We start from the raw sequence: 18,048 nt of genomic DNA on the forward strand, positions 1-18,048 counted from the left end.
CAACTATGAACCTGGCTGGCCGGCCGTTGATATTCTGAGCGAATGTCAGAGGTGTACCCAGAGCCACCGGACGCTTTCTAACAGCATACGTGTCGTACGAGCGGACCAAGCTATTCGTGCTGCCCTGCCCGCTCGCCCTAAAACGGTGCGCGCTGACGCTGAAAGACTGGCAAATGGCGAAGGTGTGTATAATGATAAAAATTCTTTTCCAACCTCTTTTCTTTAGCGCTTACTCCAATGCTTCGACGACCCCGGGGGGGTGATCGGCGGACGCAAGAACGCAAAATGCCACAAAACCAGTTTGTTTTCGGAAAGCTCACCACCACCAACACCATGGTTGGTCCGGAGGGTGGCACACGAAGCGCCGTTTCGTTTGTGAAAAGTGATATAAAAATCATCCACTTTGTCGCTTTGGCAACGGGCGTGCGCTCGCGCGCGCACTCCCATCACCGGTTGATGTTTTGAGGCTAGAGAGAGAGAGAGGGAGAGAGAGAGAGCGATCTGCATGGCAGATCAGGGACTTGCCGTCTCGTGCCGCTGGGTCGAATGGGCCAATAGAAAATAGCCAACTTTGAAGCGGCATCGCATAGTTGTCCGCGCGGCCTGCGGCACGCAAGCAACGCGACGGGGTCCGAGAGGATCGTTGGAATGTTTATCTCTTTACACTTGATCCGCCGTGCCCGGGGAAGAAATGGTCACCTCCAAAACAATGTGTGGTTGGTGTCTTCGGGTTTCGGCCTGTGGCCTGCGGTCGCTGACCGATCTGCGACGAAAGCACGGTCGACGATCGTCAACCGCACCCTCGCGGTTCACACTCCGGCAACGGAAGTTGTCGAGTGGCATGAGGTTGAAGCTTTTAGCAACGACAACCGGATGGTAAATCAGTGAATAAGTTTTATTGCAGTTGTAATAAACTTTACTCATTTAATGGAGTTTGTTTAAAGTATAGGAATGAGTACAAAACTCGCTATTTGACGGCCATTTTATTTGATTTTCTAAGAATTTCACAAAGTTCTTGTAGAAATTTAGTTTAGAAGAGCTCTTTGCTATTATTCTGAGACATTATCGCTCTGCTAACGACCCAAAAATGTTCTAAAATAATAATTACTTTTGCCTTCATCTCTTACAACAACAAAAAATCGTTGCCCTCATCTTTGCCTTCATCTGTTACAAAACCAAATTCAGCGGTTTTGATAATGGCTCAATTTACCGAACTAATCCTAAACCAACTAGTTGCTGTCGCTCGAAAGTAATCAATCTGCATCTCAACATTCATTTCGAGAAAGTTGCAAACTTTGAAGTTACCCAATCGTGTTTTGCTCGAGTGCATGCCTCGCGGGTGTTTCCCTTCAGACAGGGTTAGGCACAAGATGATCGATAGATCAACACACACACACACACACACACAAACACGGGGAGGGAGATCACGTCACCGGAAGTAGTGCAAAAAAAAACAGAGCAAAACAACTTCCAAAGCGCAGACAGGTTGCGTACACTGATTGCGTAAGAAGTATGTTTTCTCTCGCGAGTTTGCAAACCTGACTACAATGTAAATAATGATGAGAAAACCTCGTATCAGTTCTACCGATTCTTGTCCGCTGGTAAATTTTTCGGGGAGTAAAATTTGCATATTCGCCAGCAATAGATTCCACCGTGTCTTCTCGAGACGGAGCCGAATATTAAAAAAAGGAAACCAAATCCTGATACCAAACGCTGGAGTTTGCCCCACGAACTCTGGATCGCTTCCAGAGTTTGGAAGAAAACAAGTTACCCGTGGTGAGGCACCTGTGTGAATGTATGCATCCATGTGTGTGAGTGCCGTTTGGCAAGTTTCCTGTCACTGAAGAACAGGAAACTTGTTTTTCAGGTTGCAGCCTGGCACAACAACAACATCAACAGACGCAGACCGCGGATGGGCCGATAAGAGATCTTAGATTGAGAAAATAGCGCAAGCACAAGCGCACCCGCGCTCGCACACCACGATCGATGCCCTAATGTTGGCAGAGTTTGGAGTAGACAAGTTCCAGCCATATCCAGTGAGGCTCGAGGGCGTCACTAGATATCTTTTTTTTGCACTTTTCTATCGTAGCATATGATAAGCATCGGGAGATTGTTTGTTGAGTGGATTGGGACCTGATGTCGTGAAAGGAAGAAATCCGTTTTAGGCAGTTTTAGGCATCGTTGCGAACCTTCCCGTGTGTGAAACTGGTATCCTGAAGTATGTCTGAAGTAGATGTATATCTTTTGTCCAATATCAAGTTAAGCTTGACGAAGTGTCAGAAACATCCAATATATCTCTAAAAGCGTCTGTCAAAGACATTTCCTTCAAGCAGTTCCCGGCTAAAGTCTACATCTCCCTCAGAGATATCCCCAAAACTGTAAACTTTCTGGAGCTCCCTCCTCCCAATTCCCAATTATCAAAACTTTCTCGACGGATCTGGCGTGATCAGGTCATGTCGCTCGCCTGGCGCTGTATGGTTTTTGTGTACCAACAAGCAGGAAGTGGTACCCACCGTGATATTTACCTTCCCCCTGATGCCTATCTGGAGCGTGCACTTGGCGTTGCGTTGCGTTGATTGGCCACGAAACACACAGGTTCAAGCAGCGGGTCACGCGTAGATGCGTACCGCTTGATAGAAATGAGGCGTGAAGTATTTATTCCCAAACCCTGGCCCCTCCTGTTCGATGCCGTTCCAAACTGGATCGAAACCGGAAGGTTATCGACAGCTCGCGATCGATATCGGTGGGCGAGATCTCCGACCGCTCCTAGGCCCGTTGCCCTTCAACAGGTGACGGGTGGGTGCGTAGAGCTGCTGAGAGAACTGTTGTCCATCCTTCAGCTGTTTTTTTTTTTGTGTTTTTGGTTGGACGCACAATCAACCCGTTCCGTACGGGAATAGTGCACACAGCATTGGGAAGGGAAAGCGCTCGATTGGGTAATGCCGTGCATTGGAGGCTTCTTCATCGATACAACATCCCGCTTTTGGTCGTTTCATTCTTCTCTATTATCTTGTTTTGTGTCCGGTTTTTTTTTTTTGTTAATAAATGCTGGTGGTCTTCGTAGGACCCGCTTATCGAGATGAAGAAAAAAACCCTTCTCATCTCACCTGCCAAACACGTGTCAAGATGCAAGCGGAAATTTCAAGCGCACCACCATCAAGATGCAAACCGTGGTGGCTGTATTTTGTGAGTGATAGGGTCGATTATATAAAGCCCACAAATTGCACCACATTTTCAAACCAAATCCCAACCTGAACCAATACACATCCGACGATTAGTCCAATCATCAACTGCTCGTCGCGACCACACACTTTCAGCGCTGCTCCGTGGGAGATGCGCGTATGCATTTGCTGTAGCAATCACCGAGGCGACCGGTGTCGTCACGCACGACAAGCTGGCTGATGATCGATGGGAGTCGCTGCTGCCGCCGACAACACTTCCTACAACTGGAGGGATGTACTTAGCTTGCCCACCTGACCCTCTGTTTACCGTGTCGTGGATGTCATTTAAAAAACTGCGGTACACTACGCGCGTCTCGCCTAATAGCCTCAGTTCCGGAGTGCGTGCCAATCTCTCTTTCTCAAAAACATTGGAATTAAAAATTGCGCGTACTGCTTTCCGTGCCCCCTCATACTTGCACACACACACACACACACACACACACCGGACATGGTTTGTTGGGTGCGCGCCTACGCCATGTTACAGACACAGCGCGCAGCCGTGTTACACGCGGGCTCCGGTGGAAAGTGATTTTGCTTCCTTTCCTCTTTTGGAGCGAGCTCCCTCCCAGACACACTGGGCGCTTTATTCAAGCCGATGCCGTACGCTACCGGTACCGATTTCGGAAGGGTGCAACATAATCAGTGGGAAATCAAACATACGATTGATTTGTTTTTAGTTTTGTTGTTCCTGTTGATCGTTTTTATTACGGACGGAAGCGGCAATGCATTAGAGTTGTATAATGTTGGGGCTTGCGGATAACGGCTAAAATGTGTTGTTTTGATACTAGCAAACACTAGAATCCTTATGAAAATGCATCTAGATTATACGCCTTGAGTTTAAAAAGACGATAAAGGCTTTAGAAATGATCAATATTTACATTTTTGGATCTTCTTTTTCAAAATTATCATTATTTGAGATATTTTATTTGGCTTATTACGTTTTGAAGCACTCAACATATTTATTAAATTCAATATTTTTTACATCTCTCACTTTCCATTTTTGCAATATTCAATGAAACCCGGCTTTGTTTCCATGTCTTTGAAAATACTGGGCTCTTTGAAAACATATGTTCAATGTCTGCTAATAACCTGAACTTCTCACAGTGTATGCTGATCGAAAATTAAATTTTATTTTTATTATATGTCCAACAATGGGGGCCTTCACGATTCTAGTTAGTTTTTTGTATGGAGTTTGACAGTTGGAGGCTGAAATCATGTAAACAATCCATACAAAACCACACAAAAACTAGCCTGCGATTTTCAGTCTAGAAAATTTTAGCCTAAAAGCTAGAATTAGATTCGAGTACCTGCTCGAAAACACGGTTTTGTTTATATTTATCCCAAGGGGCATTAAAGAAATCAGGTGATCGAATCTGGAATCAAAGTGTATGTAGTCCAGGTGGTCTCATAGCATTTTTTTATAACCAATTTTGAACATCACTTTTTGACAGGATGGGTGAAAACTTTTGTTCAAACAAGCTTCCTTGAGGTTTGACGAATACTCAAAACACTCTTACAATCTTCATTCAGAAGCAGAAGCGATAAAAATCAGCCTTCTAAATTCATACACCTTGGGATAAGCCCACCTGTATATTATACCCACTTAGATAGCTGCTCGAAAACTGCTATACAATGCAAACAGCTGACAGGCTGCAATTTCAGCCTACGAGCTTCAAAGGGAAAGGGTCCCAATACTTGTTATTCTGTACTTCACTAATATATGCTATACATGAACCTACCTAATGTTGGTTTAAACCAGACGTGTCAAACTTTTTTGTTCAGTGGCCTGCTTGTTAAGCCAAACATCAATTCGCGGGCCGCAATATCTACATCGAATAACGACGTTAAGGGTTAAATTGGTAACTTTCCTTACTATAACTGTTTATTACTGACATTTTACTCTTCTTCCAAAGTAGATTTAGTTCTAATCCTCCACGATGATTTAATGCAACCAATGTTTCAATAAAAAACCTCAGAAATCCTAAACAATGTTTGAATTAGCTAATATAGTTATTGCTCAGTATGGGACGGCCCGGCCGTATTGCAGATTCAGCTAATATAAACCACTCGCAAATACAGCTAAAGGTTTTAATTTTTTGTTTTTCAATCTCGAAGTTTCTACTTTTACTTTTAATCGAATCAATACTAACTACTTTTACAAACTTTTAATCGGCTTAATATTTAAATATCAGGAACATCAACGTTTGTGTGTTCCTATTAAGACGCCAATGCTTGGTCAGCGCTTGAAATACGAAATCAAACCACGTTCAATATTTAGCCCATCGTACGCCCGCGCCAATCTGCCGCTGTTTCCTATTCTGATGGACATCCCAAAACATTCGACCATAAATAAATATGGTAAACAAAAGGGGGGCACCACAAAAACGATCCCCCATTCAAACGGACTCCCTTCCTCGATGAAACCACGCTCTGTTGGTCCGTTGCAGCGCTGAGCAGCCATCGGATAAACATTATGATTCGTATGCAAATGATGATACGGAATGAGGGCCCGATCAATCGCATTCCACTACACGAGCCAGGAAGCCGGTGGGCGTACATAGTTCACCTGGCCAGAAATGGAAACCAAACCCGGGTAATCGCCGCCAGCCAGCCCAGCTAGGAGAGAAAGCAAAGCGCTTCTCCGCTTCGGCAACGGGAGCATCGGGGACACGGTGCGAGCCAAACCCCAACCGTTGCACAATCCGGTGCGATTACCGCGTGGCAAGCACCGACGGGACCCGATCGGACTATGTGCACTTGTGTCATTTGCATGCGACGCATGTAACATCCTGCCGTACCGTGCAATGGGCCAGGAGTGGTGGCGAGGGGAGGCAGCGTGGAGCGAGGTAACCTTTTCCACGCTTGATTGACCTAATCACCCGGCGTGCTCTGAAGTTTCTTCTCCCTCTTTTCTATCGCCCAGGCCAGCTATGCAAAGAGCCCCCGATGCACTTCCGCTGCCGGGCGCGCTGGATTGGGGCTGGAAAGTGAAACAGATTGACACTAAAATAATAAAGCTCCCTCTCCGTCGGGCGCTGAAGTGACATACGCACCTCCCCTCAGTCGGTGGCGTTGCGTGCGCGGGAATGATTGGAAAATTAGTTTCATAATTTCCCGCTCGAAGTCTCCGCGTGATAATGACGCGCCCGGAAGCACTGATGCAACCCGGTTGTGTGTGTGTGAGGTTTGATGAATGGCAATATTTGCCTCAGAGGAATTGCAGACAGCGGCGGGTGCATTCTAGCGTCACGCAATACCTTTTTCTGATAGATTTTCATCAACATCAACTTAAGGAAAGTTATGACGTTTAGTTTAATTTTTTTTTGAGAATTTTTACTATATTTCGAAGTTATGGCTTTGATTTGTGTTATCACATGATGCCATAAAATATTGTTAAAAACTTTCAAAAATCAAGAAACACTGCTTAATGGTTTGATTGATTTGTCCCAGAATTGATACAATTATCAATTAAACCACTTACCTAATCGCTTCAGGATGTAGTTTTTCTTGTAGAGCCACCATAGCAGCACCCCGACCAGGATCACGGCGAGCAGTGTGCCGAAAATGGCCCCCGCAATGTCGCCGCCACCGTAGCAGGACTCGTTTTCCATCCCGTTGCCTTTAAAAAGTCACTCCAAAGAAAACCACACGTACACACGGGAATATCAATTTGTTTGGCTTTCTTTTTTTTGTGAATTTTTAGCACCTTTTCGATGCACCGAAATGTTATCGAACTCAACGCAAAACACTTAAACACACACACGCACACAGCACACAAACTATGATCCGATTATAGTATCACGCAAACGGCACGCAATGACATCATCCTTGCGCAGTGGAAAACCGACGGGAAATTACGGTGACACCGGAGAAAATCACACAGCACAGTCACAAGATCACTGGACGCGTTGGGCGATCGGTTCGCCCCGCTTTGCTGCGCCGTGACGCTCCAGCCCCACTGGTGTTGGCCGGCCCGGGCACAAATCCATTGAATCCGGCACACACCGCTGTAGTTTCACATGCGGTGTTGCAAATTTTTGTATTATTGCTTCAAGTATTTGTTCTTTTTTTCAAGCTGGCTTTTCCGTTCTTCTTCAACGTTCTTCGCGCGAAGCTTTGTTTGGCGTTCAGTGATTTTTTGTTTTATTGTTATGGTTGCGGTTACGAATTTAATGCTAAAATTATGCAACCATTATCTGCGATTATTATTGCCTGCTTGGATGCTGATGATGATGATGATCGGACGATGGTTGGGGCCGTGATTGTCCCGCAGGGTATAGCTTTTTTTCGCCTCTGCTTCTACTGTATGTGTTCTTCACTGTTTGTCACTGCGGAATTATCGTTTGCACTGGACGGGAACAGGCACAAAAGGAGAAAAAAAGTGAGAGGATTAAAGCAAAAAGACTACAGTAGAGTACGTTTTGATTAAAGTTTCTTTGCACTGTAGCACCCCGAGTGAAATTGAAAGAAATTAAAACAAAACGGACCATCATACTGCTGCAACCCCGAGAGCAGTGGGGGAGCGCTAAACCTAATGCTAATGAATTCTGTATCGATCTGTATCTTTTTTGGACGATCGATTTATTGCCATCCCTTCAGCCCTTCAGCAAAAACACTTTCTCCTGCGCTGGGCGATGATGGATCCCATCCCCTCGCCAGGCTCCCCCCCCCCACTCGATGCATAATATTACACTAATCGTGTGCCATAAAAGACGTGCAGCAAACACACAACAAGCAGCTCCACCTTTTAATTGCCGGACGATCGATCGGAATGCTAAGTTATGGACGGAGCAGCCTCGTGGTGCATCGATCCACTTTCCTAATCGATAGAATTTTGAATAGTTATATTTCCGGCTGTTAAACGGGCATAACAAATTAAGCCGTTTGCTCTCTCACACTTTCGCAGCTGAATACGAGGGACCAAAAATTGATGCTGCTGCAGTAGTTTAAGAAAAGTAATTTCGAAAGAGTTCGTGCTTGTGTTGAAATAATCATGCTCTAAATTAATTCATTCTAAGCTTACTTTTGGAATCTCTCAATAAAAATGACACTCAAACAAAAGCATCACTATGCCCACGAACGCGGAAGCCCGCACGGAGGTGTCGCTGGCGCACGGACAAGACGACACGTGCGCTTGGCGAAATGGAAAAAGCAACCGCAACCGAAATGGAATCGCAGTGCCGCAGGACCAAGGCTTGACCATCTACAGGTTAAATTTTGCCCCTTTCCTTCGTATAGAATTCCACAGCCACTTTCGACAGTGCTTGTCTCTTTCTCTCTCTCTCTCTCTCTGGCCATCTGGCTCTATAGCAGATCTTTTCCGTACTATCTTTCTCTTCGTTTAGAAAGCGACGCGCGAAGCAAACGAAGAGAAGGAATGTATCGATTACTTTCCTTTTCCCATGACCATTCGCGTGATGCTGTGTGTGTGTGTGAGTGTGTGTGTGTGAGCCTCTGCGACTCCTTCGAACCCTCCCCCGTACCTCAAGACGATACTGGGCTGATGTTTCGGGATTGCTCGATCGCCTGGGCAATCCTTTGGTTCGGCCGCTTTTTTGGTGAGATTGTGTGGGCTTTTTGTATTTAACATGAGGTGAGATGGGTTCCATTATTCTTTAACGAAATTCGCTCTCACTTACAAGTGCCTGCAGCAACTTTTTTCGCCTAAGGCGACACCAGCCGCTGCGGATCGAGCGCAAAAGCGAGAGAGAGAGAGAGACTTCAATGCTGAAGAAGGACAGTAACGCTACACCTGCTGGGGTGGGAGCCGTTTATCATTTGCTTTTTTTTAAGAAAGTCAACCACTGATAAGACAAAAAAGCTATTTGTACAGTTGTCATACGTGAAAAAACTGTTTCAAGTACTATTAGCATGATTTTTGTTGAGAAAGAGGCAAACATCACACGGGACGGGAGGAAGCTGGATCATCAACTTGTGTGGTCAAATGGTACTCCGAATTGAGTCGCTTGATTCGACAGGTGATAGGAAGGGCACAAGCACACACACGCACACACACACTCATGCACATACACACACAAAAAAAGATAATGGTTAACTTGACGATCGTGTGGTTTGTCCCTGTTTCCCTTCCCGTTATCTTAAACAGGTTTGCCTCGCTCGGTTGAAGCAGCTCATTTGGCTACCGATTCCCAACGAACCTGTCCTGAGCTTGCGAGACTGATTATCACGCTATGAATCTTTGATTTGCATCTTCTTCGAATCTTCAAGCTGCACGCTAATTTCACCGGATTTTTCCACCAATCAATCAAGGCTTGTTAAGCAAAGAAAGAAACAAACATGCAAATTACTTCGATGATTACTGCTACAGAATCATCGTCCCTACAATACGCGTCGTTATGTATCACACTTGATTGAAACTAATGAAAGCACGATTTCAAACAATTGTCACCACACTTTTCATCATTTTTCATCATCAATGTCACTATTGTTTTGTTGGCAGCAATTGTTCTACCACATCGTCACTTGTTTTCTTTTAAAAATTAAACATTGAATAAAGAATAAATTAATTAACAGTGATTCTACTACACACGATCCATCGTTTTGATTTGTAATAACAGTCACACGTGAATTCAATGTGTTGTCATGTCGTACATAAATCACGTTGTTCTTTATATATCCATGATCACATTTACACTATCAAGAGATCAGCATCAATTCAACAGACACGTTTCACTTTGCACCAACAATACCACGAATATGTTTTAACCATCTTAACAGCTTGCATCACAAGCGGAACAGAATCAGAATTTAATTCACTGCATCTGTTGTTGTTGTTGTCCACTCATTCACGGTTTCTGTTCTTTTCCCAGCTTTTTTTTATCCACACACACATCCGTTCTACGCACCTTACACACTGCACGTGTTGTCCGTGACCGTTCAGCTCGGCTCGATTCAAAAAAATGACTTGTTTTCAAACGACGAACCTGGCTTATATGCGATGCACCGTGTGTTAGGCACGGTGTGCGCATCGGTGGTCATGACCGTGAACGTTTACATGAAAAATACATTTTACAAAATGTACTTTATGCGACGACATGTCGATCTATCGACAACTAAGTTCTTTTAAAAAATTGTGTTATTTTTATTAATTGCTTTGTAAAAATGCGTATTGTATTTTTTATTGTTTCCTCAGCAGAAACTGCTACCCAAATATGATTGTTTCTGACAGCTACAGGGGTGATCAACTACATTCGAAAGGTGACTTTGCAATATTTTAATAAATTACAAAAATTGTATAATTTTCTTCTTATTATTCTTCTTCTTTGACGCAATAACCGTTGTCGGTCAAGGCCTGCCTGTACTAGTAGTGGGCTTGGCTTTCAGTGACTTATTGATTGCTCATAGCAGGATAGTCAGTCCTACGTATGGGAGAGGCACGGTTCATTCGGGGCTTGAACCCATAACGGGCATGTTGTTAAGTGGCACGAGTTAACGACTGTATCACGAGAGCAGCAAAATTATTAAAATATATGTTTATTAGTGTCACAATGTTAGGTAAACAGAAAATTGTGCTTAAAACATGCTTGCCTAATTAATACAGCATTTACACGATTTTACAAGATTTACAAGAGTTACACGGTTCTCGACTTACGCGGATTCGGTGAAACGCGGATTTCTAAATTTGACAGATTCAATGTCAAATCAGTACAATTTGCTTCAAGTTCGGAATAAATTGCATTTTTGCTAACAAATTGAAATCGCTTAAAAGCCAGAAATATTAGAATTTTCTGCACGAATTATGAAAAATGCATATGATAAAGTGTATAAAAGCACTAATTTAGATCAAAAACTCCGAGCAATCAATATTATTTTAGTCAAAAAACGTGATATTCGACTTACGCAGTTATTTGAGTTACACGGATTCGTCGGAACCCAGAAACCGCGTAACTCGGGAACAGACTGTACACAATTAAAATAAATAATTTAAGTGGGCATGGGAATAAAAAATTTAAAAAATCAAACTACAAAATAAAATTATTAGCATTAGTGACGCTAAGTATTAAAAAAGAAATAAAATTAATCCAAGTACGTACCTGAGATCGACTTTTCTGATGTATGATTGGCAAATGTTAATTCCACCACACAGCGTGCAGTCTGCTTCGTGTTTGTTTATCTGGTTCAACAAATGTAAAGTAATTGCTGCAATTTACAGTCCATCATTTCTTTCCGTTGTACCGATAGAAATACGCCACATTTTCAGGATGCGAATTGTTTATCTCTTTCTAGTTTCTAGCTCTAAAAAAACAGAAAACAAAGTATTAGAATTGTTTACGATGCACACCTGTAGTGAAGCCGAGCTCCACAATAGTTTGCTTCATTCTTCTGATGAATTTAATTATGTTAGGAAGATAAATCAATGTATATGTGTTTGAACAGTACATGAAAGGAGAATCTTGTAATTAAAAACAAACTAAAAAAAAATGGAAGAACGTACATTAGAACTATTGCTCTATGGAAGATACACGGCACTGAACGATATGATGACCCTACTCACAATTTGCCTAGCTTGTCCTACCTGCCCTTTAATATACTTTCGTCCTACTCGCTCTACGATAGAAGCTAAATAGATCAACGCATTTTGCGTGTTCCTTTTTTTCTTAAACATTGTTTCTTCCTACTTAAGAATTGCTACAACTGCTTCCCATTGCAGTTCCCAGTTTTGTTTGGGAGTTGGATGCATAAATGGCATTGCTTTGCTACCTCCGCTTACTGACTAAATTATCATCCCGGTTTGTGTCTGACACGAAACCTAAAACCTAAATAGAGTTGTTTTTTGTCTGCTTAGTTTTGCTACATTGCTCTCCTCTTCTCTACTGTTTTGATCGACCCCATCTCGATTGGTTTTTGATTCCGTTTCACCGATTGTATATGATTGCGTCGCATTATTAGGAAGTGCTAACTGGCTACACTACTGTTGCTGGTCAAGCAACAGTATCTTCTTGGCCTGCTCCATCCCCGACAGGTACGCGCCGTGAACGGTCGAGAAGTAGCGTTCGTGGCAAGCTTCCCCGGCGAAATGTATGGTTGCACTCGGCTTTACACTCACGTTGGCGCTTCCCGCGACCGGCGGTTTCGTTTTCGCTGGCGTACCGGCCGGGGCCGAAGGCGAGCTGTTCGACGCAGTGGTTGCTAGAGAATCGGCTGCCATCTGAACCGTCGTTACCTTGGTCGGTGTGTTGCTGCCCCGTTGCGTTGAGCTTGGCTGGACGTTGGTCAGTGTGTTGCTGCTGTTGCTGCTGCTCGTGCTGTGGCCACTTGTGGTGCTCGTCGACGTGCCCGTGCTTCCAGCGCGTGTTGGCGTGGACTGTGGCTGGCACTGGGTCTTTTTGCGCGATTCCTCTCCCAACTTGTCGTACTGATTGCATACGAGCGTTTCCGTCAGGTTAGACATAAAGTTCTGCTCGTGGTCACAGTTGACCGAGGTGTAGCTGTACGACCCACGGATGTAGCGGTTGGAATTCCATCTAGTGCTGCGAAAAGAGCGGAAACGTTCGCTTATAAACAATTCGCTATAAGAAAATTCATTGAGTTATTACTTACCAGTAATAATTGACAGGTTTAGGTACTTTCTTCTTGGTAAACTTCTCCAAAATGAACACACAATCGCTCACGATCTGCTCGTCGTTCAGTGCCTCCATCTCGAGCGCGCCGTAGCTGCCGATCCAGCCCAGCAGCGTATTGGGCGGGCCCGGGCTGAGCACATCGAACCCCGAGATGAACCGCGTCCAGTGCGAATCCTTGCGCAGCTCGTCCCGCCACACCAGCTGAATGCCTTCCGCTTTGCCCCACCACGGTTCCTCGAACTGGAGGAAGATTTTGTCGATCGTCCCGTACCCGATGCTCCGTATCGATCGGCTGTAGCTGGCCGGCAGGTTCGGCTGAAACAGTTGGTCCATCGTGTCCTTCAGCACGCCCAGCGAGAACGTCACGATCAGGTGCTGGCAGCAGTAGATCGTCCCATCCGTACACTTGACGATCACCTTGCCCCGCCCGTCCAGCCAGCGTATCTCGCAGATCGCCTTGTTGTACACGATCTTCTCCGCGCCGATCTCCTCGATCAGGCAGCTCACCAGGGCCTGAAAGCCGTACCGCATGTTGATGTGCGCCTGGCAGCTTTCCCCATTGAACGAGTAGCTGCCCCACAGCTTGGCCGAAATGTCCGACACGTGCAGGCACGAGTTGTCGATGATCTGAAACCGGCAGTGCCAGTCGAGCAGCTGCTGCGCCAGCACCCTCTGCTCCGCGCTAAAGTCCTTCTCCGTCCGCTTGCGGAACTGGTCGCGCAGAAAAGCCTCCAGCGAGGCCGGATACGCCGCCGTGCCGTCCCGCTCGGGGCCCGCCGCCCGGGCCGCAAACTCTTCGCACTGCTCCAGTATCTGGCCCACGATGAAGTCGACCCGCTTCACCAGCTGGTCGTCTATCCGGAAGCCGTCGTCGCGCAGAAACTCGCCCAACCCCTCCTCGGACGTTTCCTCGCGCAGCAGCCCGTTGCGCTTCGCCATCTCGTGCAGCTCGTTCTGCCGGCCGTGCAGCCACTGGGCGCCCGCTTCCACCAGCTGACAGTGGCCGCCCTTGCCGCTGGTGTGATGCTTTTTCAGCGCCTTCGTGCTGATGCGCCCGCCCGGCACGGACTGTGCCTCGAGGATGGCGAAGCTTTTGCCCGAGTTGCGCAGCTGCCTGGCGGCACCCAGCCCGGCAATGCCGGCGCCAAGGATCAGCACGTCCACGTACGCCTTCGGCCCGTGGTTGAACGGTGGTATCAGCCTGTCGGCGGAGGAAGAGGCGAGAAAGAAACCGATTACGATAAGATGTGTCAATGTAATCAGGTCAGCATGCAAACTTACTTTTGAAGCAGTAAACGTAAACGCTAATTGAGCATATTTGCAAAACGCAAAGCGAAATATTAAAGTGGAAAATAAAAAATCTATATCTAGGCGAGAGAAAAAACGGTGTATTGTGTCTTATCTGTGTGTGGGTGGGTGTGTGGTTTGGTTAACTGTTCGTTCGTGGTGTATGGGGAGGGCAATTCCGGCTGCATCATCGTGCTTACAGATGAGCCTTCCTGCAGAATGGGAAGAAAAGAAACGAAACGAAACGGAGAAAAGAAATAAACAAAACAAATCAAAAAGGAGATTTAAGGAAAACCGAGTAAAAACCACATGCGATTGCTTGTGTGTTTGTTTGAAAGGGTGTTGTTAACTGTTATTTGGTTTTGTAATCTGTAAACAATGAAGTGTTTCGAAAGGTTAAACACACAACAATCAACAAAGTTGTACTGCATTAGTTAATAATACAATTTTAACGATTTAGTAGTAAAACATGCACATTTTAAAATAAATTTTTTTTTTTTCTAGATTCTACGAGCCTAATTTTGTAGTTATGTAAGAATTTGCTCAATCCAAATAAAACAAAAAAAAAGTTTTTTTGTTAAGGAACTGTTTCAAAGGGAGAAAAAAACCGTTTTCCTTCCGTTACTAAGCCCAAAACCGTTCAAAAGACCCATCTGTTTCTTTCGAGACTTTTCCAATAGCATTCGAAGTAAGAAAAAAAAACAGTGACCAACCAAAAACATCCACCCTCCAACTTACCTATCGTAAAGATCGATCAAACGGCTGGCCTCGCGCCATCCCGTCTCCACCGCACCGTGCACGGTCGAGTAGTAGTGATCGTGCGTCGCCTCGCCGGCAAACTGTACCACCGGCATGCCGCACGAGTTGGTCAGCGGGATGGCCAGATGCGATGCGGACGTGTTCAGCAGATCCGTCGTCATCGACCGGAACGTGTACGAGCCGCGGAAGTTCGGATTCGAGTACCAGCTGGTACGCTGAAACCGGACCGGTTCCGGCACGGTACAGCCCTTCATAAACTTGCGCAGCAGAAACATACACGCGCGGCGGACCTCCTCATCGCTCGCCCGCTCCATGCGGCGCGCATTCTTGCCCGAAATCCAACCGCACAGCACGTTCGGCTGATAGTCCACGATGTAAAACCCGAACACGTCCTCCATCCAGCTGTCCGGCATTTTGCGCACCTCCTCCAGGTCGGCCTGGTTCCAGATCAGGCTCAGGCCCTGCCACCCGGCCGCCCAGAACGGCTTCTCGAACTCCAGGAACAGCTTGTTCACCGTGCCGATCGTCAGCCCCTGGATGGCGTTCCGCTTGATCGGGGGCAGGTCGGGCGTGAACAGCGACTGGTAGCGTTCCTTCAGCACGCCCAGCGAAATCGTGCAGATCACGTGGTCCGCATCGTACACGCTGTTGTCGGTACAGCGCACCGACACCAAGCTGTCCGGCCCGGCGGTCCAGTTAATGTTGGCGACCGTTTTGTTGAAGTGCGTGTAGTCCTCCAGATTGATTGCCTCCGCTGCAGTCGGGAGTGGATGGCGTTTCTACAACAAAAACAAGCAAATCTTGTATTAAATGCCTCGAAGAATCGATCAAGCTTGCCCTCCTACCATCAAAATTTCCAGCACCGTCCGGTAGCCCTTGTCGCGCCAGTTCAGCAGCAAATCCCCATCGCACTCCCAGTAGTGCAGGTAGCCCGGCCCGGACGTGTCGAACCAGCTGTCCGACGCTTCGATCGAGTTTTCGAACTTGTGGAAAAACTCCAGCACCTGGTACGCCGTCTCGTCGTTCACGTCCGCGTACTCGGGCGTCTCGAGCAGCGCGCGGAACTTGCCCATGATGAACGATCCGAGCGAGCCGCGGTACCCGGTCAGCTCGTGCTTGTGCGTCTCCAGGATGGACCAGATCAGGCCGAGCAGCTTTTCGCTCCGCTCCTTCGGTATCTGTTCGCCGTTCGAGCGCGTCAGCACGAACCGCTCGTACCGGGCACTGTTCGAGTCGAACACGTTGTACTTCGAGCCGAGCTCGTAGCACACGTTTCCCTTCTCACCGTGGCACCTGGGAGGGCAAAAAAAGCGGGAGAAAAACATCCATTACTAATAAGGAAAAGAAAAGGTGAACAGAACCACCCCGCCGTACCGTGGATAATAAATAAATTATACCGACGGGGAATCGATTATTTAGTGACCTTCATCTCGGGAAACGGAACGGGGTGGCACAACAACAGCAATAACAACAACAAAAAAAACCTCCCCCCACACACACACTCACCATTGTGCGCCCAGGTCAACAACGTTCGCCCCGAACGGTACGGTGTGGATGCGGCCCCCGATGCGATTTTCCGCCTCGAGTATCTTCAGATTCTTGTAGCCCCGCTCGATGAGCCGCGTCGCAGCGGCCACACCGGCCGCACCGGCCCCGATGATGACGATGCGCGGGTTCATCCTTGCCGTCCAGGGTGTGTGTGTATCTGGAAATCCTTTTGTTCCGCAGCCTCCGGATGAGGGTTCGCTCGCGTGCAAAAGTGTGCCACCTTACGAGGGGCGCAGGCAATCGTTCGTCCAGCCACCAGCGTCAAGCACACTACACTACACAGGCGAACGAGGGGATTTCATCAAACGCCCGGGGTCCTTCGCTCGACCCGTCTCACATCATCGCCCAATCGATAACGCGCTCAAGATGATTGTTTTGCGTTCTGCGCTTTCTTTCCGCCTTCGCCCCAGCAGGAAAGAGTGAGGGGAGAATATCACCCTCTCGATGATGCTTTTGTGAGGCTGTGGGGGTGCTCTATTGTTGTTGCCACTTTGGTGGAAGCCTTCCTCCGTGGGGTTGGAAGTGCGGATGGAAGGATAATTATTACAGCCTTCTGCTTCGGACGAAGACGAACTTATCGGGGGGCGTCGTGGAGACACTTCGTGACGGAGCGAGGGTGCAACTGTGACAATGAACGGAAAAATGGGTAAGATTTCAGCAAAAAGGTAAAAAAAGCACCAAATCACAATAGGCTGTGGCGACAGCTCCGGGTCAACCTGGGCAAAGATATTTCGCTAGAACGAGCACAATTGAACTCAGCAAGACAACACAGCCCACGAAGGGACGTAATCTGGGACATTTTAATCCCACCCCCTTTCGCGAGGTATGATAAGATTACACCTGAGGCACATTTGCACATTGTTTTTTTTTCCAACGGAGGCCATACCATACCCATCCTTACCGTGTTGGAAGGCTGATTGATAAGATACACACTGCCGGGTCTGGGCTAATGTTGTGCACTGCCCGCGACGCACTGTTTTCTGTTTTGAACCTCGGCCTTGTTTGCTCCCGTTGGTCCCGGACACGGTCACGTCTAGTGCAGTAGACGACTAACCCTCTCGCTTGCCTTTGACCCTCAGAACTGGCTGGTTGGCTGCGACGGGGCTGACGCGATTTCGCGGTATCGAGTATGCGCGAATAACATGTGTTTTTGGTAATGTGCGTGTGTAGTGGTGGTATCGTGCCACACATACACACACATCTCCGTTTGACAGCGCCGTGTACGGCACACGATTTGGATCTGCAGATGTTAAGCAGCACATACACGGCGCACATTTGACGATGGTTCGAGTGATACTGAGCTCACGTGTTAGAAATACAAAAAATGGATGAAACGTATTATTTGATTAATTAAATTAATAAAATAACAACTACGAACGTCATTGAAAATATGTCATACCTACTTAAAGGTTATTTTTCTATTTAAAAAAAATCAACAAGGACAAAAGTTTTCAGGCACCTGATAGGCTGGACAGTAGCGGAACTTGGGGCAAGTGTGCCACCTTAAGCAATTCAAGTTATAACTCACTAAAACGTGTTTTTCAAAAGCCGATTTAAATCTCATAACCATTTTACATCTATTTCCTCACTTATAAATGAGTTTCGCTTGAAAAAAGTGCAAACAAAACAGTTTTTGAAGCGTTTTAAAA

General features: G+C 46.5%; 3 protein-coding genes across 6 annotated transcripts in view; all 3 read right to left on the bottom strand.

Moving 5' to 3' along the window:
* Window positions 1-12,145, bottom strand: part of LOC121598243 — a 59,046-nt gene extending 46,901 nt beyond the window's left edge. The window contains exons 1-2 of one of the 4 annotated variants that reach the window (XM_041924806.1): window positions 11,276-12,145; window positions 6,703-7,569 (exon numbers count right to left, since the gene is read on the bottom strand). In XM_041924806.1, the coding sequence (XP_041780740.1) occupies window positions 6,703-6,832 (130 nt within the window). In that variant the 5' untranslated portion in view covers window positions 6,833-7,569; window positions 11,276-12,145. Of the gene's footprint in view, window positions 1-6,702; window positions 7,570-9,379; window positions 9,816-10,087; window positions 10,152-11,275 lie in introns of those variants that run through there. The other 3 variants (XM_041924802.1, XM_041924805.1, XM_041924803.1) reach the window with 3 other exon arrangements.
* Window positions 12,146-12,150: 5 nt separating this feature from the next.
* Window positions 12,151-14,283, bottom strand: LOC121599004 (spermine oxidase-like). Its single transcript, XM_041926427.1, has 3 exons — window positions 14,240-14,283; window positions 12,783-14,006; window positions 12,151-12,712 (listed from the first exon to the last, which is right to left on the bottom strand). The coding sequence occupies exons 1-3, from the start codon at window positions 14,281-14,283 to the stop codon at window positions 12,151-12,153; spliced, it is 1,830 nt and encodes a 609-aa protein (XP_041782361.1).
* On the bottom strand, window positions 13,913-17,678 carry LOC121598244 (spermine oxidase-like). Its single transcript, XM_041924807.1, has 6 exons — window positions 17,301-17,678; window positions 16,358-17,021; window positions 15,697-16,144; window positions 14,831-15,630; window positions 14,087-14,304; window positions 13,913-14,006 (listed from the first exon to the last, which is right to left on the bottom strand). Exons 2-5 carry the CDS (start codon window positions 16,528-16,530, stop codon window positions 14,289-14,291), a joined length of 1,437 nt encoding a protein of 478 aa, XP_041780741.1. The 5' UTR covers window positions 16,531-17,021; window positions 17,301-17,678; the 3' UTR covers window positions 13,913-14,006; window positions 14,087-14,288.
* Between the last annotated feature and the right edge of the window lie 370 nt (window positions 17,679-18,048).

Source organism: Anopheles merus, chromosome 3L, assembly GCF_017562075.2.
Source record: "Anopheles merus strain MAF chromosome 3L, AmerM5.1, whole genome shotgun sequence".
Classification (NCBI taxonomy): Eukaryota; Metazoa; Arthropoda; class Insecta; order Diptera; family Culicidae; genus Anopheles; species Anopheles merus.